At 42.0% G+C, this 26,329-nt stretch overlaps 2 protein-coding genes across 3 annotated transcripts in view; both read right to left on the reverse strand.

Moving 5' to 3' along the window:
- Positions 1–22,441, reverse strand: part of cyfip1 (cytoplasmic FMR1 interacting protein 1) — a 28,223-nt gene extending 5,782 nt beyond the window's left edge. Inside the window, exons 1-19 of the mRNA XM_027157420.2 lie at positions 22,207–22,441; positions 11,194–11,314; positions 8,607–8,696; positions 8,071–8,148; positions 7,867–7,968; positions 7,555–7,736; positions 6,256–6,352; positions 6,025–6,153; positions 5,830–5,934; positions 5,448–5,539; positions 4,929–5,046; positions 4,139–4,261; positions 3,424–3,549; positions 3,171–3,337; positions 2,523–2,670; positions 2,282–2,435; positions 2,016–2,172; positions 1,016–1,112; positions 737–813 (exon numbers count right to left, since the gene is read on the reverse strand). Of these exons, the coding sequence (XP_027013221.1) occupies positions 737–813; positions 1,016–1,112; positions 2,016–2,172; positions 2,282–2,435; positions 2,523–2,670; positions 3,171–3,337; positions 3,424–3,549; positions 4,139–4,261; positions 4,929–5,046; positions 5,448–5,539; positions 5,830–5,934; positions 6,025–6,153; positions 6,256–6,352; positions 7,555–7,736; positions 7,867–7,968; positions 8,071–8,148; positions 8,607–8,696; positions 11,194–11,310 (2,159 nt within the window). The 5' untranslated portion in view covers positions 11,311–11,314; positions 22,207–22,441. The remainder of the gene's footprint in view (positions 1–736; positions 814–1,015; positions 1,113–2,015; positions 2,173–2,281; positions 2,436–2,522; positions 2,671–3,170; positions 3,338–3,423; positions 3,550–4,138; positions 4,262–4,928; positions 5,047–5,447; positions 5,540–5,829; positions 5,935–6,024; positions 6,154–6,255; positions 6,353–7,554; positions 7,737–7,866; positions 7,969–8,070; positions 8,149–8,606; positions 8,697–11,193; positions 11,315–22,206) is intronic.
- A 726-nt stretch (positions 22,442–23,167) lies between these two features.
- Positions 23,168–26,329, reverse strand: part of tubgcp5 (tubulin, gamma complex associated protein 5) — a 13,294-nt gene continuing 10,132 nt past the window's right edge. Inside the window, exons 19-23 of one of the 2 annotated variants that reach the window (XM_027157501.2) lie at positions 25,946–26,097; positions 25,727–25,852; positions 25,350–25,438; positions 24,882–24,982; positions 23,168–23,608 (exon numbers count right to left, since the gene is read on the reverse strand). In XM_027157501.2, the coding sequence (XP_027013302.2) occupies positions 23,562–23,608; positions 24,882–24,982; positions 25,350–25,438; positions 25,727–25,852; positions 25,946–26,097 (515 nt within the window). In that variant the 3' untranslated portion in view covers positions 23,168–23,561. The remainder of the gene's footprint in view (positions 23,609–24,881; positions 24,983–25,349; positions 25,439–25,726; positions 25,853–25,945; positions 26,098–26,329) is intronic. The other variant, XM_027157502.2, reaches the window with a different exon arrangement.

Genomic DNA, 26,329 nt, shown 5'->3' on the forward strand with positions numbered 1-26,329 from the left:
GACACGGTTACTGAAACACATGAAGACACGTGTTCTTATACAACGTATACAGAACGAACTGATTTGAATAAATGAAAAGAAAGAGTTTGTAATTTGTTTTTAAATAAAAAGTTTGTATTATTATACCAGAGATATATTGTGACGACGTATCACAATATCATGAGCGTATCATATCACCCAGCTCTAGCATCACACTGCATTGTATGAAATGTTATCTGCTTACACCAAAGCGACACCATAGCAACCACCTCAAATACCATAGCAACCATCAAGCAACACCATCGGAAGCTTTTGGGCTTCAGCCGAGCAAACGTCAAAGATACCATAACAACTGTCTATTAACTCCCTAGCAACCAATAGGGATATCCGTAGCAACCACCTAGCAACCCCCCGGAATGCCCTAACAACCTGTGGTACTCTAGCAACTGATTAGCACATCATAACAACCCCTTAGTTACACTAACAGTTATTATCCTAAATAATATATATATATATATATATATATATATATATATATATATATATATATATATATATATATATATATATATATATATATATATAGTGTGTGTGTGTGTGTGTGTGTGTGTGTGTGAGTGAGAAAGGGTTTAATTATTATTTCTTAAAATATTTTATTAGATTTGCAGCAGTTTATCACTATTTCTGCCACTTAGGTCACCTAATAAACACACACACAGATACAGGATACGGTTCCTACTGATCTTTTTCCTCTTACCTTCCTGCCAAAACCTTGTAGTAGGCAAATATCTGATCAGCGAGCTTGTAGACAAACTGGTCAAAGCAGAGATTCACCTAAAGACAAGAAGAAGATCTGTCTCAGTAATCCATATACTGTGACTCATTAACTAAAGCACACGAAAAGAAAAACACGATCCGCACGATCAAAACGATCCTTGAACGGATCCTGAAGCTTTCAACACACGTAGTGAAATTTTAAATTTTGTTTGAGACTAAAAACGATAAAATAACTGGAAGTTTGAGACCACGACGTTACCTCGGCCTCGATCTCATCGTACAGGAACTGCTTCTTGAACTTGGTGAGAGCGTAGTGTGCGCTGTCATTGTACAGGTCCAGAGGATACAGCACGTACCTGCCGAGGTCAAGAGCTTCTCGATAAACTCGTTACTTAAAATATATTAAAGATTACATTCTATTTCACTCAACAATTAAAGTTACTTTAAATGAATTAAAAAAATAAATAAATAAAAATAGAATAATTTTTAAAATTTATATTACATTTTAAATGAATTTAAATGAAAGTCAGAACAACGTGTTACAGGGCTGGGCGATAAAACAATAACGATATGTATCGCGATAGAGATTGATATCAATTGATCGAGATCAATAAAAAATGTGTACGATAAAACTTTCGATATTTTTTTATTCTTCGTCGGAAGAAAACGGAAGTCGCGAAGCAAGTTTGGTCGCACTAACAAAGGCATTCGCTTGGTGGTAACCTAGCAACGTAGGGAGTGACACGCTAACAGACAATCATGTAACAGTATCATTTTTGGTTGCACCATATCGTCGTGCTGGTCTGCTGGATTCCTCTTCAGTAACCGGCGGATGATACGCAGAAAATGAGCCGCAGTATTACACTTTGCACTATTTTATTACCCTTTATTAAGCATTTCTTACATTTTGCACCTTAAATGTTAAGAGATAATAGTTAAGTGTTCATTGTGACTTTAGACTTATGTTTACATTATAATTATTGGAGGTTTCCTGGTTGTTGACATTTATGACTTAATAACTGAGGGGATTCTGATCAGAGGAAGGTTACGTTTAAAATAAAAAGGTTTAAATCTAATAGCTTTTTCTCCTGGTCCTTATTTTAAATGGGTCATAAAAAATATCAATTAATTAATTAATTATCGATATCGACCGATATGAAGCACTGATATCGTGATACGGTTTTCAGTTGTATCGCCCAGACCTAACATGTTACTATCTTTACTTTGGAGTTGTTTTTAGACACAGCGGTGTTACTTACTCCATCATAGAGGCCTCTTTCATGTCCAGGATGTGATCGGTGAGGATCCAGGGCATGGACATCTCGATGGGGAACTGGATTCGACGACCCATCGTGAGCTCCAGGAAGAACTCACGGAACCACAGCTGGGAAAGATCACAGCACTGCTGCAGGGTGTCTGTAACAGGACACACACACACGAAACCTCCATATACCTCTGCATCAACCATATCCAGCACCAAAAGGTCCAGTTTAGAGTCCTAGTTAACAGCCGACGGGATCCTTACCGCTGAAATTAAGCAGGTGAGTGTAAAAGAAGGATTCGCGGTGGAACTTCTCGATGTCCAGGATGGTCGGTCCTTCGAGGCCACTGCGCAGCGTCTTCTTAGAGCCGCTCTTATCGGCTACCAGAGACTCCAGCATCGTCCTGACCATGTAGAGCTGCACAGGGACGGATTAATCGGATGAACAAACAAAGCTCAGAGTCACTGGTTTGGCTGCTGATCATGAACGAATCGAAGAACACACCTGAGTGCTAGAAGGTCCCACAGCACGGCGGGGCACTTTGATATCAAAACCTCCTTTGGGATCCTTTTCCCCTCGCAGTGCCGGATCGTTATGGGGCTCTCGTCCGGTCTCCCAATCACAGATGGTCTTACGGATGGCCTGAAGGACACTGAAACAACAAATTAAAACAGAAACCTTAACGAGAAGCTTTAATGTTTATTTACGGAGGAAGTCAGAGCATGATGATGATATTGATGATGGACCAGGTGAACGTTATGTGACTCTTAACATACGCAATATTTCCAGGTTCCATGATTACTGTAGCCTCAGATGCTGGTTCTTGCCTGATAGGAGAACCTGATCTGCTCGTTGCGGTCGTACAGAGCGGATACGAGTTACCGTGCCCTTCCTGACGGCTTCGATGGCTCATATCAGCAAACTGCTGGATGTTTTTATGTTTTCTGCACCATGTTGTGTTAAAAATATTAGCTGATGACTGTATGATCAAGTTTGAAGGATGAAGTAGGTGTTCCTAATAAACTGGCTAGTGAAGGTATGCTCATAAATTTGTTTGTGTAATCAAAACATACCTTTAAGGTAGATTACTAGAACATGTTTAAGTGTAGAAATATACAGTCTCTATATGCACGCACACACACACACACACACCTCTGGATGACGTTCTTCTTCTTCTTGATAGCCTGGCGCAGCGGGTCACGCAGTGTGACCTGGGCGAAGTCCTGCAGCGCAGAGTAGATGGTGTGGCGGATGGCGTGGTTGAACACACTCTCCATGCGACCCATCAGCACCTGCAGCCCCTTGATCATGGCAATGACCTGAACACAAATCACAACCAAACCCTCAGTCACTCAAACCCAAACTCACACACACACTTATGCTGTTCCCAGAACCAGACACCAACCTCCACTAGAGCAAACTTCTCTTCACTGGTGTAGTTGTATCTAGTGGCTCGTTCGTACTCCTCCGCGTTGTCCGGACATTCCTTATTAGAATATTTGTCTGTTGGATGCACCAACTTCCAGGAATACTGACAAAAAGAAGCAACATGTTTTAGAGAAACTGCAAACTCCTTTGTGCTGTAGATGACTGGGGAATGTCACACAGTGCTGACACTGGAGACTCCTTACATACATGACAAACATCTCCTTACAGAAAACTTCATGCTGAATACAGGTCCTCACACCCACCTCACACACTCACCTACCTACCTCACTCACACACCTCACTCAAACACCCACACACCTCACTCACCCACCTCACTCACCCACCTCACTCACCCACCTCACTCACCCACCTCACTCACCCACCTCACTCACCCACCTCACTCACCCACCTCACTCACCCACCCCACTCACACACCCCACTCACACACCCCACTCACACACCCCACTCACCCACCTCACTCACACACCCCACTCACACACCCCACTCACACACCCCACTCACACACCCACACACCTCACTCACACACCCACACACCTCAACCCCCACCCCCCCACGCACCTAACACACACCCACCCACCTCACACACCTACCCACCCACCTCACACACACACACCCACCCACCTCACACACCCACACACCCACCTCACACACAGTCACTCTCACTCTCTTACCACTTCCATGACTTGAGCACTCCACTGAGAGAGCAATTGAAGGCCCTGTAAAGCCAGATCACACAACTTCTTGTACTCAGAATCCGTCTTCTGGGACTCTTGTCGTCCTGATCCTGTCACCACCTACACACACACACACACACACACTATTGTAACCTTAATGCTAATTCCATAAACACTTAAATTAAACCCAAATACAGAATATTCACACATCGCTCTTAAATATGGACTCCTGACGAATTTGGCATGTTTTTTAATTTCGCTGCCTGGAGAGTTTTCCCCTTTCCCTGCAGGAACAGAACAAAACCATCTGCACGAAGGGGTCCGGTTCAGTTCGAACTCAAGCGAACGGTTAGCCGATAAATCGACGGCTGTGGAAGTTTGATACGGTGTAAATATATTTGTCCTGACAAACAGATAAAGAAGATAAGCTGCATGTTCGCAGACGTACTGCAGGTCTGTGTGTTTACATCAGCTCTATTCTCTCATCACTGCTTTAATCCCAAGGAGAAACTTGTAAAATGTTCCCTTGGGAACGTCTTCCTGTAAACGGATGCTTGTGCTACCAAACAGTAGTTTAAAAAAAAAAGAGTAACATGAGCGCTAATACTTAATAACCTCAAATCACAACAACCAGCCACAATTCAGAGACTTAACAGTTCACTTTTCTTCCATTTGGTCTCTGAGGAGCAGCAACACGTCTGTGAGTCTGGTGTAAAAACTATAAGCTAAATTTAATCAATCAATCAATCAATCAATCAATAAAAGGTAGCCTGGTCCAGAGACACACCTCATTGTTGCTGTAGCGAGCCAGTTCTGAGATGAAGCGCATGTGATCCTCACGTATCTGAATCATCTGCTCACAGATGTTATACTGAGGACTGCTGCCTGTAGATGTGCAAGACCACCTGACACACACACACACACACACACAGATATCAATTTAAAGTAACAGTTTAAGCACAATGCTTTATCGAAAATGTACCTTCAATCTAAATTTTAATAATATAAAACCTTTTCACCATTTTTACATTCAACTCATCTTCATTTACAGAAGCAGTAAATAGCGTCACTTTAAACAGACATGTTACGGACTAATAAAACATCACAGCCAATCAGGTCCGACACGCAAACGAAAGCTACGGAACAGTAAAAAGAGCAAAATATCTAAAAGATAAGAACATAACAGTGAAATTTATTCCAAACTTGTCTGCAATGCTGCTGCTTTTTACTGTCTAATAATTTTTTTTTTTTTTATTGTCTAATGACGTGAATGCAGATCGATCACATCTGACTTTTTAACTCATACCTGGATTTGTTTTCTTCAAAATGAGCGCTGGTCTTGATGTAGCGCGACAGCTCGATCTGCATGTCTCCAAACAGAGGCACGACCTGCAGTTGCTGCGGTTCACATCAGAAAGACAATCAATATTTATATCAATATTTACAACAATATATTGTTTTTTAATATATGATTGTATACGTTTAATATAAATGTTTTTGCTATTTATATTATTGATATAGAACCAGAAAATTTTTATTTTCTTTAATAATCAAACTCTAAGCAAATGTTTTACTATTTTAATAAATAATCATTAAACCACTTTGTCAATTATTTTTTTTTAGTTTACAACAAAAAAGTCTTTGAGAATCTTTAGAAAATATTTAGTCACTTCTTCTGCTCTCCATACCTTAAAAAATTTGTCGATTTTTGTGAGGTTGATTCTCTTCTTAGCGTCCAGTTTGTAGATGTTGCTGTTGGTTCCGTCCATCAGATACAGACCAAAGCCCATGACCTGCAAAGAAGAATGTGATTTACAATCCCCAAAAATGTAATAAATTGTGTGTGAGAGTGCCTGTGTGTCTGCGTGTGCGCAGTGTCTTACTTTGAGCAGCATGTGCTTCTCTCCAGGCGTGAGGTACATCTTATTCTCGTAACAGTCCACGCAGAGGTTGACAATATCAGCCAGGAGCTCTTCGTAACCATTAATCACCTCTAACTGCTGCTGGAGGGACTGAATCACACACACACACACACACACACACACAGAGGTTTAATCCTGCTAGCTACTAGAACCCCAGTGAGGAGTAGACGACTGGTCCGCGAGCTGTGGTACCTGTGTGATCTTGTTGTGGTTGGCCAGGAACATGGATAAGTTCTGAGACTCCTGAATTGAAGACGGCTCAGACATTTTCCTCAGGAACTGTGCAGCTCTGTGCGACAGGACAGAGAAGCGCGACACGAGCCATATTATTAACAAAAAGTCCAGGATTTTTATGATGTTAAATTCATGATTGGTCAGAAAATATTAAATAGTTTTCTAATATCACAGTGAAGGAGGCCCTGAATTCCTCGGAGGAAAAAAAACAAAGCACATAATGATCTGGTGCCACAACTGCCCTCTAGTGGTGTGCTGGCTTCATTACGACTTACTGATGTATTAGAGTCAGAGTTATTTTATTAAGGTATAATAAATTTTATTAAGGTATAATAACTTAGTGTGCAGTGCCATCTACTGTCTGTTATCAGTACTGTACTCGTATTACAGGAAACAGAAAGTGATTTATCATTAAACATTATCAGTTTGACACAAACACACACACACACACACACACACACACACACACACACACACACACACACACACACACACACACACACACACAATGAGAACGTGTTTCACTTCCTGCAGCACCACAGACTCACTAATTCTAACTGAATGAGAAAACACATGCAAACGTTCAGTCTGATGCTATGTATAATGATCAGCTCCTCCTTTTTTTAACCCATATTCCCCCAATTTTTGGTCATTTGCCGCAATCAGACCACAGATATGAAGCCGGCAACAAACTAAAGCTCTTCATTCCTGACTTAGGAACAGGAGAGAGAGAAGCGGGAAAAAAGAAAAAAACACACATCTGTTTAACTTAGAACATGAAAATTAATAAATAACTGAGAAAATTGAGAAATTACACATTTCTCAATTTTACTCAAATGAAGGTGATGCAAAAATGAGTAAACCCCACTGAGAGCCTCTGGAGCAAAGACTCCAGACAACAAATGTCTAATTTAACCAGAATTTAACCCCAGGTGAGTCTAATTCTAATCAATCAGAATCCTGTAGCAAAGGTTTTACAAATATTTAAAAAAGACGGAAGTGCGACCGTCTCACAGAGACGTCCAGGTCGTCCACGGAGGTTAGCATCTGGACAGGAGCATCTTCTGAGCCGTAAACATCGCCACCCGTTAGTGAGAAATTAGTTTCAATATTATAAATAAAAAAGCTAATCAAATAATATCCCCTGCACGTCCGAGCAACTAACAGCCTGAGATGTTGACACATTACTGAAGACTGCAGAGAGTTTGTTTACACCGTTTAGTTTTTTTTGTGAGTGGACGCATGTGTAACGCGCACCGTTTGTAGGCCGAGTGGTCGTTCTTGACGCTGCACTTCATGTTCTTCAGCTCGTCCAGCACGGCGAACATGTTGATAAACTTTCCAAGAGTCATCAGGTAAGCCTCGGATACGAAGTCCTTCCGACGCTCGGCGTGACACAGACGACGCACTTCGCCGCAGAAACGGTCGATGGCTGTGCGCTGAGAAAAAAAACACAAATGTCATCCGAAACTCTTACGCACAGATGGGACTTTCTATATACAGATTTATAACATGATGCTTTTGGCGACACGGTCACCATGACGACAACCCAGCGTAGATGATCGTTACCTGGAAGTACATAAAGTTCATCAACTTGGTGACCTCAGGCTCCAGCACCTCCACTGTCTTCTCGTAGATCTCCACTCTGTTGGGCTGCTCATTGCACTTCACCTAAAGGAAGGACATTCATATGAAAATTTAAAAAAATAATAATAAAGTGCAAGCAACCACGAGCAAAGCAACGTGAGCTCTGTGTGTGTGTGTGTGTGTTACCTGAGGAATGGCTCGGGAGCAGCTTCTCCACGTGTAGAGCATCACGGCGTACTCCTGTCCTTCCTCCAACATCTCATTCTGTACAAAATAAAAACAAAAATAAATAAAAAAAAAAAGATGGACACAGAGGTGAGACAGGGATGAGACAGGGTGGACACAGAGGTGAGACAGGGATGAGACAGGGTGGACACAGAGGTGAGACAGGGAGGACACAGAGGTGAGACAGGGAGGACACAGAGGTGAGACAGGGAGGACACAGAGGTGGACACAGAGGTGAGACAGGGATGAGACAGGGTGGACACAGGTGAGACAGGGAGGACACAGGTGAGACAGGGTGGACAAGACAGGGTGGACACAGGGATAAGATGGGGTGGACGAGACAGGATGGACACAGAGATGAGAGAGGTGAGACAGAGTGGACACAGAGGTGAGACAGGGTGGACACAGAGGTGAGACAGGGATGAGACAGGGTGGACACAGAGGTGGTTCTGAGACAAGACGAAGCAGACACTGAGGCATGTTACAGTGAGGTTTACCATGTTGGCGTGGACGGTGGCCTGCTCGATGTAGCGCGCGATGCCGGTCACAAACGCATTACGATCTTCAAAGTTGGTGTTGAAGTTCGGCTGTTTGATAGAAGAACATCAACACATTAAATAATTTAACATTCAAACTTTCAGTAGAAGTTTTTGTCACAATTTTCTGCAAAGTAGCAAAGACAATCAGTGACGTCACACTCAGCGTCACACTCTCAGCGTCACACTCTCAGCGTCACACTCTCAGCGTCACACTCTCAGCGTCACACTCTCAGCGTCACACTCTCACAGTCAGTCACAGTCACACTCTCACAGTCACAGTCACAGTCACAGTCACAGTCACAGTCTGCATGTGAAAAAAATCTAGATACATTTCAGATAAAACACTTTTTAGGGGAAGTGGAAAAACCAGTAAATACTTGAATTATATTTATCATATTGGGGTATTGTTTTTGTTTTTTTATAGATAAATAAAAATAAACAATCTGTTTTTCTTTTAATAAAAAATAAATAAACAATTAATGAATTTATTTATTTTGGGTTAAAGTATTTATCCTTATAGTGCGCTATAATTTACTGCCATGTCAGCTACTGATCTTCATGGCAAGAACGGTTAATAAGAACTAAAATAACCTAAAATCACAAAAGAAATAAATATAGACAAATATAGACTTTACATTTAATTTTTTACATTACATTTTTTACATTAATATGACAAAAACTCCAAAACTTTTTCTGATGAAACCTTGTAAAATAGCTCTTAAAATGAATTGGCCTCATAAAATAACCTTCTAAAATAACATGATGCGCAGGACAGTCCAACAGAATGTGTTTGACAGTAAAAGCACCTCCTTTCAGCAGGTATTCATGTGTCAGCCTTGTATGTCCGATTCTACACCTGATCGAATCTTGATCTCATTGGTATTAGAGACCTGTTAGTAATTTCAGGGTGTATTTCAAACAGTTTGTTATTCGACCATGTATTCCATTCCTCTTGCCACTTATTTAGTACATAGCCATTGATGATGATTGATGATAGGTAGGAATTTGGCATCCAGTGACATTCTGCCTTAAAGCTTTCTTAGCAGCTGTATCAGCTCGCTCATTTCCTGAAAGTGACGTGACATACGGCGAAGTACAGTGACACATATTCAGAGTGTGTCAGTGAACACACACACACACACACACACAGCAGTGAACACACACCCGGAGCAGTGGGCAGCCATTTATGCTGCGGCGCCCGGGGAGCAGTTGGGGGGTTTGGTGGGGGGTTTGCTCAAGGGCACCTCAGTCGTGGCCGGCCCGAGACTCGAACACACAACCTTAGGATTACGAGTCAGACTCTCTAACCATTAGGCCACGACTTGCCCAAAGGGTTTTCGCATATCCCAGGTTATGGGGTGAGAGCGCAGGGTCAAGCCATAGGGACGGCACCCCTGGAGCAGGTGAGTTTAAGGACCTTGCCCCAAGGACCCAACGTTGATGCTCAGCAGCTTATGGACTCGAACCCCGACCGTTCTGATCAAGATCCCAGCGCCTTAACCGCTGGATCATCACGTCCTCACAACATGACAACATGAAAGTCCAACATGTCCTGGAATCCAACAGAAATTTACATTATAGGATTGATTCTACAGATGTTTGACTTTGGCTAAAATAGTATCGATCGGATGGTTATGCTCCAAGGATTCCATTGCTTGAAGGCACGGTTTAGAATCCGTAAAAATTGTAGTGCTCTTCAGTTGGAAATTATCAATGTGTTCCAAAGCTAAGAGCAAAGCACAGGCTTTTCGGTTAAAGTAAGTTTTTCTTTCAGCATCCTACGTTTTTTTTTTTTGTTGTTAAACTAAAAAATTAATTTGAAAAAGAACGGCAAATTTCAAGCTAAAATAAATAAATAAATAAATATCTTACTTCCTGACAGGAACTGGTACAAACTGAAGCTAACCCTCATCACTACGGTTCAGAGTAGTATTAGGGGTGAGAGTGTGTGTGCGTGTTAGTGTGTGTGTTAATGTGTTAGCATGTGTGTGTGTGTTAGTGTCAATGAGTGTGTGAGTTTGTGTGTGTGTGCATCCATGTGTATGTACGTGTACGTGTGTGTGTCCATGCGTATGCGTCCATGTGCATGTACGTGTATGTGTGTGCGTCCATGTGTATGTACGTGTATGTGTGTGCGTCCATGTGTATGTACGTGTATGTGTGTGCGTCCATGTGTATGTACGTGTATGTGTGTGCGTCCATGTGTATGTACGTGTATGTGTGTGCGTCCATGTGTATGTACGTGTATGTGTGTGCGTCCATGTGTATGTACGTGTATGTGTGTGCGTCCATGTGTATGTACGTGTATGTGTGTGCGTCCATGTGTATGTACGTGTATGTGTGTGCGTCCATGTGTATGTACGTGTATGTGTGTGCGTCCATGTGTATGTACGTGTATGTGTGTGCGTCCATGTGTATGTACGTGCGTCCATGTGTATGTCCATGTGTATGTACGTGCGTCCATGTGTATGTACGTGTATGTGTGTGCGTCCATGTGTATGTACGTGTATGTGTGTGCGTCCATGTGTATGTACGTGTGTGTTACCTGGTAGATGAGAGACGAGGGCAGGGGCTCGATGCAGGGCTGCTGGTCTGGAAGTGGAAGCTCCTCCAGCAGGTCCACGTTGGACAGCGCGTCCTCCAGAGACACCGTGGTCGTCATGATTCTACACAAGAAATAAAAAATAAATAATAAGGACAAAAATAAATAATAACATCACTTCCTTTTAACATTTACATTTATAATGAACAGAATCTGTGAAACTCTGGTTATAGCAGCTATAAACATCGTTCCCTCACCAGTCATTTATAACCTCTCTCTCTCTCTCTCTCTGTGAATACAAATAAAACATTCGTAAACACTGATAAACAAACTTCACCAGACCGACACTTACATAGGAGTTTATAAGAAGTCTATAGATGTGATGATTAGTATTTGATCAAGCGAGTTATTATTAATTCTTATTATTATTATTATTATTATTATTAATAATAATAAAAATCTGCAGTATTATCAGCGCTGCTGTTCTAGAGAATTAATCACAGCTTTCTGTCAGCCGTGACAAGGTGGAGCCGTTTGTTTTGCGTTGCGTTACTTATTTTAAGCCTGTAATCACTGGGTGTGAAAATTCTTGCCATTGTTCAGCCTCAAGGCAACACAGAACTCTGACAACTCCAGCGCTATGCTTTACGAAGCCCTGAAACAGACTCACTTCCCGTTTGGGGTTAAGAATAGATTTAAGCTGAACCCAGGGACAACATTTTAATGTGTATTTTAGGACTGAAAACTGCATAAAATTTTCTTTTTCATGCACATGATCTGTGGGTTTCAGCACATAAATATATCTAATATTAATCTTGAACTTTTGTGTTCTATTAATCTTTATATTATTCTTTATAATAACCTTTTGCTCTGTGTTTACGTTCTGTAAAGCCGCATCGAGACGACGTCAATCGTTAAATCGTACAAATAAACTTGAACCGAATTGAATTGGAAAATCAGTGGACACCCAGTCAATACGAGATATTATTTCATTCTGGAAACAAGAGAGAACATCCAGCAGAGTGAAAAAGGAAGCAGCTCTGGGGGATTGTTCCTCAAAACAAAACACACAAAACACCACACGACAGTCACTGTTGCATGTCGAACAGTAACACACACCGCTCCTTCCTGCAGAATGACAGAAAGCTTTACGACCGAACGGTGAATAAACACGGCTTGGATCTAAAACGTGCGATTTCTCTCTATCCTCTTCTCGTTCAGAATTGAAGACATTTTTACAAAGTGTCTCGTCTTACTTGAGGCTTTGTAGCCTCTGAAAAAAGAAAAAGAAGGAAGCTCGATGTAACTTCTGCAGGTCCGGTCTCGCTGGCCACATTGCAGACAAACCCACAGCCAGTGCTGCGGTCAATACTAACACATTAAAGGCACAGTATTAGTAGGGCTGGGCGAAATCAGTGTTTCTTATCGGTCGATATCAATAATTATTGATATTTTTTATGACCCATTTAAAATAAGGACCAGGAGAAAAATCTATTACATTTAAACCTTTTTATTTTAAACTTAACCTTCCTCTGATCAGAATCCCCTCAGTTATTAAGTCATAAATGTCGACAACCAGGAAACCTCCAATAATTATAATGTAAACATGAGTCTAAAGTCACAATGAACACTTAACTATTATCTCTGAACATTTAAGGTGCAAAATGACAGAAAATGTAAGAAATGCTTAATAAAGTGTAATAAAATTGCGTGGGCGATGGTAACATAATTAGCAGACGACATTGTTGTGACTACGGTCAGATTTATAATATCCAAAAAACCGCCGTACTGGCGCGCTGACTTTTCCTCTTTTATTTACAATTTCCTCGCTCTCTGCGGCTCATTTAACACACGGTTACTGAAGAGGAATCCAGCAGACCGGTACGAGACGACGATATGGCGCAACCAAACATGATACTGTCACTCCCTACGTTGCTAGGTTACCAGAGAGCGAGTGCCTTTGTTAAGGCAACCAAACTTGCTTCACGACCTCCGTTTTCTTCCGAAGAAGAATAAAAAAATATCGAACGTCTTATCGAACACGTTTTTATTGATATCAATCACGTTTTATCGCCCAGTCCTACGCAGTATTAAAATTAGTTTAATCCTTACATCTACAAATAATTTGGAGGATGTGTAGAAAATTAGACGTGCGTAAATAAATAAATAAATAAATAAATAAATAAATAACACCAGATTAGCAAAAGTGTATAAAGTCTCTGAGGAAAACCTCTTTGGAAAACAGACTTCCTGTCCGTGTTTGGAGGAGTCTCCAGGCCACCGTAGATCTGGGGAGCATTCAAATGTCATAACTGTTATAGAGCTAATCTTGGACCAATGAAAAAAGAATAATTCTATAAAGTGTTAATGGTGGTGATTAGCTGGATTTACATTGTGTGATCATCACCATGGCAACACGTGTTTATTCTGCAGCTGGATTTACACTGTGTTCGTCACCATGGCAACACAGGTCTCCATTCTACAGCTGGATTTACGCTGTGTGTTCATCACCATGGCAACACATGTTTATTCTGCAGCTGGATTTACACTGGGTTAGTCACCATGGCAACACAGGTCTCCATTCTGCAGCTGGATTTACACTGTGTGATCATCACCATGGCAACACAGGTGTTTATTTTAGGTGCTTTTCGACATTTGTGATGTAACTGCTGGAGTTTTTGGCATGATTTGTGGCACCGGCGCTACGGTGAGCCAACATGGCCGATAATAAAGTATCGCGAGTGTGACAAAGTTCTAAGTGTGAGAAAGCTATAAGAGCGAGCTCTGCTACAACAACATGATAATCACACAGGATGAACACAGACACAACTAAAATCAACAGCTCTAAGGTTAGCGGATCCGATCTAATACTGCCGTGTGATCAGACACGAAGTCTGTGAAAGAATTCAGTTGAGATTTTAATCTTAAAACTCAGTGATTGAAACCCTCATGAAAATCTTTTTAAGACAGTTTACACCCCCGATTCTACATAAACATCCTGAAACATCGCCGTGGAAACAAAAACAAAAACACTATCTCAACTTCAATCACTACAATCTGAATATCCTCTGGGGTTCACGTCGGGTCACACGCTTCTCTCTCTCTATCTCTCACTCGGTCTCTCTGTCTGTCTCTCTGTCTGTCTCTCTGTCTCTCTCTCTCTGTCCCTGTCTCTGTCCCTGTCTCTGTCCCTGTCTCTGTCCCTGTCTCTGTCCCTGTCTCTGTCCCTGTCTCTCTCTCTCACACACACACACACACACACACACACACAGCGAACGAGAAATTTCACACATCTCCCCCACACTGTACAAGATGCAACACGTTCACAAGCAGAGACTCAAACAGAAAACTGCACAGCTCACAACACGCTGTTCATTTCCAGCATATCACAGCTGAGAAGATTTAACACCTTACAGATTCACGCACACATTTCCTGTGGAAGAGGAGGAGGAGCTGAAATCACACTCATTAAAAAACAGCAAAAAAAAAAAGTCTTGTTTAAAAATGTATTAAACAACAGCTGAGTTGAACACAAACGCTCCGAACGTCGACGCTTCACATTCACATCCTGTTTCTTCAACACGGCTGTTAAAACAGACGCCGTCATGAGTTTTAGAGTTCGTTTAGAGAACCGAAGGTTGCTTTCAGACTTTAATCCATCATCAGAGGCTGAATCAGAGCAAATAAAGACTAATAATTAAAAGTTAAAGGTCTGAAGGAACAAGAAATCATTCTCTCTGTGTGTATCTGCAGAACACATGAAGCTCTACACCAGGCCTGGCAAAGCCGCGGCCCCCGAGCCACATGCGTCTCACGTTCATACTGAAGTTTGTATTTGTGTCTTTTTATTGTGTGTGTTCACTTCGCTTGAGTTCGATACGGTATTTTAGTCAAAACGTGCATGTGAGTGGGATGAAAACACCTCAAAGTTTCCCAGTAGGAGCAAATTCATTTGTATAAACAATTTGTGTCAAGTTCGCTCTCAAAATGGCAATAAAAAAAAGTGATGATCGTGTGTGCCCATGTGTATGATGTGGTGATGATCGTGTGTGCCCATGTGTATGATGTGGTGATGATCGTGTGTGCCCATGTGTATGATGTGGTGATGATCGTGTGTGCCCATGTGTATGATGTGGTGATGATCGTGTGTGCCCATGTGTATGATGTGGTGATGATCGTGTGTGCCCATGTGTATGATGTGTCTCACACACACACACACACACACAGGACTCAAACACACACAGGACTCAAACACACGTCTCAAACACACACACACACGTCTCAAACACACACACACACAGGTCTCAAACACACACACACAGGTCTCAAACACACACACACACAGGTCTCAAACACACACACACACACACACAGGTCTCAAACACACACACACACACAGGTCTCAAACACACACACACACAGGTCTCAAACACACACACACACAGGTCTCAAACACACACACACACACAGGTCTCAAACACACACACACACACAGGTCTCAAACACACACACACACACACAGGTCTCAAACACACACACACACACACACACACAGGTCTCAAACACACACACACACACACACACACAGCACTCAAACACACACACACACACACACACACACAGGTCACAAACACACACACACACACCCACACGACTCTAACACACACACACACACACACACACACACATGTCTAAAACACACACACACACACACACAGGTCTCAAACACACAGGTCTCAAACACACACACACAGGTCTCAAACACACACACACAGGTCTCAAACACACACACACAGGTCTCAAACACACACACACAGGTCTCAAACACACACACACAGGTCTCAAACACACACACACACGTCTCAAACACACACACACACGTCTCAAACACACACACACACGTCTCAAACACACACACACACGTCTCAAACACACACACACACGTCTCAAACACACACACACACGTCTCAAACACACACACACACAGGTCTCAAACACACACACACACACAGGTCTCAAACACACACACACACAGGTCTCAAACACACACACACACAGGTCTCAAAAACACACACACACAGGTCTCAAACACACACACACAGGTCTCAAACACACACACACAGGTCTCAAACACACACACACACAGGTCTCAAACACACACACACACAGGTCTCAAACACACACACACACAGGTCTCAAACACACACACACACAGGTCTCAAACACACACAGGTCTCAAACACACACAGGTCTCAAACACACACAGGTCTCAAACACACACAGGTCTCAAACACACACACACACACACACACAGGTCTCAAACACACACACACACACAGGTCTCAAACACACACACACACACAGGTCTCAAACACACACACACACACAGGTCTCAAACACACACACACACACAGGTCTCAAACACACACACACACACAGGTCTCAAACACACACACACACACACAGGTCTCAAACACACACACACACAGGTCTCTCAAACACACACACACAGGTCTCTCAAACACACACACACAGGTCTCAAACACACACACACACAGGTCTCAAACACACACACACACAGGTCTCAAACACACACACACACAGGTCTCAAACACACACACACACAGGTCTCAAACACACACACACACAGGTCTCAAACACACACACACACAGGTCTCAAACACACACACACACACAGGTCTCAAACACACACACACACAGGTCTCAAACACACACACACACAGGTCTCAAACACACACACACACAGGTCTCAAACACACACACACACAGGTCTCAAACACACACACACACAGGTCTCAAACACACACACACACAGGTCTCAAACACACACACACACAGGTCTCAAACACACACACACACAGGTCTCAAACACACACACACACAGGTCTCAAACACACACACACACAGGTCTCAAACACACACACACACAGGTCTCAAACACACACACACACAGGTCTCAAACACACACACAGGTCTCAAACACACACACAGGTCTCAAACACACACACAGGTCTCAAACACACACAGGTCTCAAACACACACACAGGTCTCAAACACACACACACACACACACACACACACACACAGGTCTCAAACACACACACACACACACACACACACACACACAGGTCTCAAACACACACACACACACACACACACAGGTCTCAAACACACACACACACACACACACAGGTCTCAAACACACACACACACACACACACACACAGGTCTCAAACACACACACACAGGTCTCAAACACACACACACAGGTCTCAAACACACACACACAGGTCTCAAACACACACACACAGGTCTCAAACACACACACAGGTCTCAAACACACACACAGGTCTCAAACACACACACAGGTCTCAAACACACACACAGGTCTCAAACACACACACAGAACGCAAACACACACACATGTCTCAAACACACACACAGGTATCAAACACACACACAGGTCTCAAACACACACACACACACACACACACACACACACAGGTCTCAAACACACACACACACACACAGGTCTCAAACACACACACACAGGTCTCAAACACACACACACAGGTCTCAAACACACACACACACACACAGGTCTCAAACACACACACACACACACACACACACACACACACACACACGGTCTCAAACACACACACACACACACACACACACACACACACACACAGCTCTCAAACATACACACACACACACCCAGGTCTCAAACACACACACACAGGTCTCAAACACACACACACAGGTCTCAAACACACACACAGGTCTCAAACACACACACAGGTCTCAAACACACACACACACACACACACACAGGTCTCAAACACACACACACACACACACACACACAGGTCTCAAACACACACACACACACACACACACAGGTCTCAAACACACACACACACACACACACAGGTCTCAAACACACACACACACACACAGGTCTCAAACACACACACACACACAGGTCTCAAACACACACACACACACAGGTCTCAAACACACACACACACACACACACACACACACAGGTCTCAAACACACACACACACACACAGGTCTCAAACACACACACACACACACAGGTCTCAAACACACACACACACACACAGGTCTCAAACACACACACACACACACAGGTCTCAAACACACACACACACACACAGGTCTCAAACACACACACACACACACAGGTCTCAAACACACACACACACAGGTCTCAAACACACACACACACAGGTCTCAAACACACACACACACAGGTCTCAAACACACACACACAGGTCTCAAACACACACACACAGGTCTCAAACACACACACACACAGGTCTCAAACACACACACACACAGGTCTCAAACACACACACAGGTCTCAAACACACACACAGGTCTCAAACACACACACACAGGTCTCAAACACACACACACAGGTCTCAAACACACACACACAGGTCTCAAACACATACACACAGGTCTCAAACACATACACACAGGTCTCAAACACACACACAGGTCTCAAACACACACACAGGTCTCAAACACACACACAGGTCTCAAACACACACACAGGTCTCAAACACACACACAGGTCTCAAACACACACACATGTCTCAAACACACACACAGGTCTCAAACACACACACAGGTCTCAAACACACACACAGGTCTCAAACACACACACACAGGTCTCAAACACACACACAGGTCTCAAACACACACACACAGGTCTCAAACACACACACACAGGTCTCAAACACACACAGGTCTCAAACACACACACACACACACACAGGTCTCAAACACACACACACACACACACACACACAGGTCTCAAACACACACACACACAGGTCTCAAACACACACACACACACACACACACAGGTCTCAAACACACACACACACACAGGTCTCAAACACACACACACACACAGGTCTCAAACACACACACACACAGGTCTCAAACACACACACACACAGGTCTCAAACACACACACACACAGGTCTCAAACACACACACACACAGGTCTCAAACACACACACACACAGGTCTCAAACACACACACACACAGGTCTCAAACACACACACACACAGTTCTAAAACACACACAAACACATGTCTCAAACAATAACACACATCACTCAAACACACACACCAATATTTCTCAAACACACACACACACAGGTCTCAAACACACACACACACAGGTCTCAAACACACACACACACAGGTCTCAAACACACACACACACACACACAGGTCTCAAACACACACACACACAGGTCTCAAACACACACACACACAGGTCTCAAACACACACACACACAGGTCTCAAACACACACACACACAGGTCTCAAACACACACACACACAGGTCTCAAACACACACACACACACAGGTCTCAAACACACACACACACACAGGTCTCAAACACACACACACACACAGGTCTCAAACACACACACACACACAGGTCTCAAACACACACACACACAGGTCTCAAACACACACACACACAGGTCTCAAACACACACACACACAGGTCTCAAACACACACACACACAGGTCTCAAACACACACACACACACACACAGGTCTCAAACACACACAGGTCTCAAACACACACACACACACACACACACACAGTTCTCAAACACACACACACACAGGTCTCAAACACAAACACACACACACACACAGGTCTCAAACACAAACACACACACACACACAGGTCTCAAACACAAACACACACACACACAGGTCTCAAACACACACACACACACACACAGGTCTCAAACACACACACACACACACAGGACTCAAACACACACACACACACAGGTCTCAAACACACACACACACACACACACACAGGTCTCAAACACACACACACACACACACACGACTCAAACACACACACACACGACTCAAACACACACACACACGACTCAAACACACACACACACGACTCAAACACACACACACACACACGACTCAAACACACACACACACACACGACTCAAACACACACACACACACGACTCAAACACACACACACACACACGACTCAAACACACACACACACACACACACAGGACTCAAACACACACACACACACACACACACACAGGTCTCAAACACACACACACACAGGTCTCAAACACACACACACACAGGTCTCAAACACACACAGGTCTCAAACACACACAGGTCTCAAACACACACAGGTCTCAAACACACACAGGTCTCAAACACACACAGGTCTCAAACACACACAGGTCTCAAACACACACAGGTCTCAAACACACACAGGTCTCAAACACACACAGGTCTCAAACACACACAGGTCTCAAACACACACAGGTCTCAAACACACACAGGTCTCAAACACACACACACACACAGGTCTCAAACACACACACACACACACACAGGTCTCAAACACACACACACACACAGGACTCAAACACACACACACACACACGACTCAAACACACACACACACACACACGACTCAAACACACACACACGACTCAAACACACACACACGACTCAAACACACACACACACACAGGACTCAAACACACACACACAGGACTCAAACACACACACACGACTCAAACACACACACACACACACACAGGACTCAAACACACACACACACACACACACAGGACTCAAACACAAACACACACACACGACTCAAACACACACACGACTCAAACACACACACGACTCAAACACAAACACACACACACACACAGGACTCAAACTCAAACACACACACACACACACACACACACACACACACACACACACACACAGGACTCAAACACACTTTAACCAGTTAAAAGAAAACACTAAAACATGAGCAACTTGTGAATCGATTCAGAGTCGTTTAGAACATGATTCGTAAGACCAGCTAGTTCCCTAAGTTCAAGACACTATAGACAAGTGAGAACAGGAACTAACTCACTCACTTCACACTAAATATAACCAAAATAGACCTCAAATGTTGCTTTATACATTAAAAGTCACTGTTTGCTGTATAAGAGGAATAAAACACTTTAATAACCTCCAGGATGATGATTATTTAGCATTAAAGCACTAAAATGAACACACACAAAAAAAAATAGAAAAAATTATTTTTTTTTATTTCTGAATAGTTCTGAGGATCAGATCACTTTTTACTTTAGTTTTTACCTTTTTTTTAATATAACCTACGGGTTTATTTTAATCCATAAAGTTTCATTAATTCACAGATAATTATAATTATTTATAAATATTTATCTACAATTATTTACATAAATATTAATAATCAATTATAATAATCTACATAATTATGTATAATTATTTACATATTGTATAAGTATTATAATTTACATAGTTATGTATAATTGTGTACATAATTATTTAAATTATTTATAATTAATTATAAGAATTTACATAATTATGTATACTTATTTATAATTATGGACAATTATTTATATAATTATTTGTAATTAATTATAAAAATTTACATACATGTATAATTGTGTACATAATTATTTACGTAATTTTTATAACGAATTATAATGTACATAATTATGTATAATTGTGTACATAATTATTTACAGACTTTAGTCATACACTTTAAAAACTTTAATGAGAAAAAAATAAATATTGCTATGAATATTACATTAATTAGACTTTAAAATGATGAGTAACAATAAAAAGCGAGTAAAGCTGTTTGTGTAAAAGCCTGAGGTAAATTTTACATGTACACACTGAGGCCTTAGCTTTAGCTTCGAGCTCCACAGACAAAAAGTCCACATTAAACTTCAATGAAATCACTTTTTACAACCAAAAACGTTCATTTACACGTCTTTTTACTTCACGGATGTGAGAGAGATAAAACAATCCCCCAAACAGAAGAGAAACAGAGCTAAAAGTCGAGTTAGTAAAAGTTTTCTGCACTAAAACTACTCACTCACCCGCCCTCAGATTCCCGGGATGAACACAAGCAAGTCCGCGGTGAATTAAAGCTCCATATGACGGAGTCACAGTCGACACAAAAGTCTTTACTGAACTAAATATTCTCCCCCGAGTCCTTGGGGTTTGATTCGTATTAAAACTTTAATGTAACACGCCTTAAATCCTGCCTTTCCGCCTCGGCTGTAACACACAGGCGGACGTCGGGAGGAGGTTCCCGTTTCTCTACAGGAAAAATCAACAGGAAACTCCGCCGATTATTTACACTGCGCCACAAGAGGGCGCCACTGTGTAGCGCTGCTGCTGCTAGAGGGCGTCATTATTATTATTAGGTTATTATTATTATTATTATTATTGTTGTTGTTGTTGTTGTTGTTACTAATATCATTATATATTCCAATCAGATTACTATAATATTGACTAATAAGTAAAACTTTGCTGATCCTCTTGTAGCCTTCACTTTCCTGGGGTAAAGAAATTCTTTTCTTGTGACATTTCTGCCCCATGTGGTGCCATTGCTGAGATAAGAAAAGGGTTTACTTTAAATAACACCCTTTTATAGTCAGCTGTCTGCTGGACACCTGTGTAATGAAGAATTAGACTCACCTGGGGTTAAATTCTGGTTAAATTAGACATTTGTAGTCTGGAGTCTTTGCTCCAGAGGCTCTCAGTGGGGTTTACTCATTTTTGCATCACCTTCATTTGAGTAAAATTGAGTTATATTTATAACTTAAGTTATATAATTAACCTTTCTTTCATGTTCTAAGTTAAACAAATGTTATATTAAACGTTTTTGAGAGGTAACACCACAAGCTCTTTATCGTGTTCCTCAAACTTTTCCTGAACAGTTTCACGATGTCTCAGAGATCGTTCTCCTCCCTGAAGTGGACATCGTCTTTAGTTAACACTGCTGACATGAAGTTACTCTGAAGGAATTAAAGGAATGAGGAAATAAAACCAGCATTGCACATAACAACCCATTTATTGCGCAGAAACATCAACAAAGTTACTAATTCAGAACGAGCTGATGTTCATGTGAATATATACATCCAGGTCACTGCAGGCCTCAACACCACTGTACTGTACATCAGACTGACCAGCTATTAAAATGTCTTGCTGCAATAACTAATTTGCAGTTTAAGTCCATCCGTGTTCGACGGCTTGAAAAAAAACGATCTGTTGAAAGCTGAGCGCTTAAACAGGAGAGGACAAACGTGTGCAGAAACGAGACACATTTCACAGCTGAAGAATCTCTGACGTGCGAATGCTCACTTCCTCCTCTGTGGTGTCCACTCGGATGTTTCCACACACCGAACACACGCGGTGTTACAGCGCCGCCCCGGTGGCGAGAAGAGGTCTAACACTGCTCGAAGCCGGCCATCAGAGACAGAGCGAGAGACTCCACTAGGGGGAGGGAAGAAGAAACAGATTCATATTTTAATTAAGACCGAAACACACCGGTGTTCAGTGAAGAATTTATTATAATTATTTTAAGTAAAATTCCATTCATGTTGTATCCCGTGGCTTGGATTTGTGAGCAGATCAAAAAGAGAAATGCAACGATTTATTTAAAGTTGTATCTAAAATAAAATTAACTGTGGCAACAAAAAATGTATATTTCTATTCCTGATTAATTCAAAACTAAAAACCAGAATTTCAAAATATAAACCTTTTATTATAATACATGAAAGGTTAATTTTCTACATCTGGTTATTCGTTACTTAAAGGTGCGGTCTCCGTTGTTTGAGAAAAGCTTCAGAGAACTGAGTCGGGACGACAAACAAAACAAAAATCAAAACAAACGCGTAGCCAATGAGCAGAAAGGGGCGGGGCTTGTCAATATGGGCAGAGAGAGTGTTCGGTGCGCGTGTGTGACATTAGCAGAAAGCGGTTTTAACATTGACATGGAGGATAAAAACAAAGAAAGAAAGAGAAGAAAGACTTACGATAAGGACAAGAAGTAGGACGTGTTAATATAGGATCAGCTTTCCAGCGCTGGAGAGAACTGAAGGAGCAGGAAGTTGGCCACATATTCACAGGTTGGAGTTTCCCGAGTCAATAACTCCTGAGCTAAACGCTGTTACTACACAAATAACACCTCTTTTCTATCGTAGTAATGTAGAGAGGCAGCTACAACCGCGTTTTGTGTAGTAACAGCGTTTAGCTCAGGAGTTATTGACTCGGGAAACTCCGACCTGGGAATATGCGCACATGAGCACTAAACGCTCTCGTCGCCCATATTGACGAGACACACCCCTTTCTGCTCATTGGCCACAGGTTTGTTTTGATATTTGTTTTGTTTGGTGGCCCGACATTGTTTTCAAAAGCATTTCTCAAACATCGGAGACGCCACCTTTAATTAAATGTTGTTATTCAGTACATAAATATTTAAATAATATATTTTATAAATAAATAAAAAAATATTCTAAAGTTATATCTGAATTCTGATTCTATTCTATGAAATTGGACCTGAATCAGAATCGTCTACTCTGTTTATTACGGGACCGAATTAGCGTCGTCTAAACCCGGTTATTATACGATATAATCTGAACAATTCTGAAATTTATGACGAGATTCAAAACATAAAAAACACATTTGTTTTTACTTCAAAACCACAAGCTAAAAAAAAACCACACAGATCTGTGTAAGTGAAATTCGGACTTGAGATTAGACTCACGGTGAGGAAACGATCCTCTACACACGGCTTTATTCAGGATGGTCACCAAGAACATGTGACAGTTCTTAAAATCCGACTCCATTTTGTCGATCGATTCGATCCTGAGTGAGAAAAAAATCGTCAGTCTTCAGAACGTGTCGCTGTAAAACACTATAGACCGTCGTCTGTGTCATTAGAGTGGGTTCGGAACATCTCTACACCTTCATCCTTATTAAAAATGCCAGGATTCGTGAATATGCATGAATATGCAAATTAGAAACATCGTTCTCCTTCTGCTGGCTCGTACGAGTCACGGATCGAACTGTTTATAACATCTTAATTCACACCGCTTTCTCTGTTGGGCGTAACCACGACAACCATGCCACTGATAACTTATGATGATTTACTGAAACTGGAAGATGTAGACTTCATGTTTATGTGACTGAAATGTAAATAAATTTAAATCTTTACTGATTTCTTCTGACTTACTTCCACGCCCCGAAGCCAGCCTGCCATCGGTCAGAGAAGATGAGAACCAGATTAAGGACCTTCATGATGGCTTCTTTGACAAAACTCACCTGAAAACACACGGCAACCTTCGTCACGATCGGATTCGAATAAAGAATAAAAACACGTCGTCGTGCTGCTTTAAGTAAATTATGAAGAAAAGCTGATTAGTTTCCGATCTCAAACAGATCTGCGCTGCGGCGTGATGCTGTTTGGTCTGTACCGTCGCTTCGTCGCCATAGAAACGAGAAAAATGCTACGGAGATACGACAGATGTTGGCATCGCTGCAGATTCCTGACGTCGCCATGGCGACGAAGATGCCCCCTGTCGATCGGTGTATATATCTCGCGTGATGTACCTTTTCTCTGAGAAGGCAGCGGTCGTGGATAGTGGACAGATATCTGTAGTGGATCTTTATGAGCTGGTCCAAATCTTTCGCCTCCTGAACCTGGTGCTGGAACTCCAAGCCTGTGCTGTGTAAGATCTGAAATCAGGCAAAACGTGACCTTGTTAAATCTGTTAGATGTCAAAATATAACTGACAATAATTAAGAAGAAGAAGAAGAAAGGAAGCCCACTCTGGTCATGATGTAGTTGTGAAGACTGTTAACAAAATGCATGAGTTTGACCCTCAGGAGAAACATCCTGTGGATCTGCTGCTGAATCGGCTCCTTGGCCGCGAGCTCTTCGGGCGGAGTCGCTTCCTGACGTTTCGCAGCTACGGTCAGATCTGTCGAGCGAGACAGAGGGTATTTTCTGTCGTGCACTTTTACAGTACTTTTACCTGTGCACTTTTACAGGAACTCATCAGAATTAAGCAGGAATTTTAAAATCGTGACTTAATCATGAGGCCTGGGAAATAATAAAATAAATAGGTTTGTCAGGGGCAAATATGATCAGCTCTACTACTGCGAAGACAAAGTAAATAAACAACAAACATAAAGGATCCGGTCGGCATTTTG

Source organism: Tachysurus fulvidraco, chromosome 5, assembly GCF_022655615.1.
Source record: "Tachysurus fulvidraco isolate hzauxx_2018 chromosome 5, HZAU_PFXX_2.0, whole genome shotgun sequence".
Taxonomy (NCBI): Eukaryota; Metazoa; Chordata; class Actinopteri; order Siluriformes; family Bagridae; genus Tachysurus; species Tachysurus fulvidraco.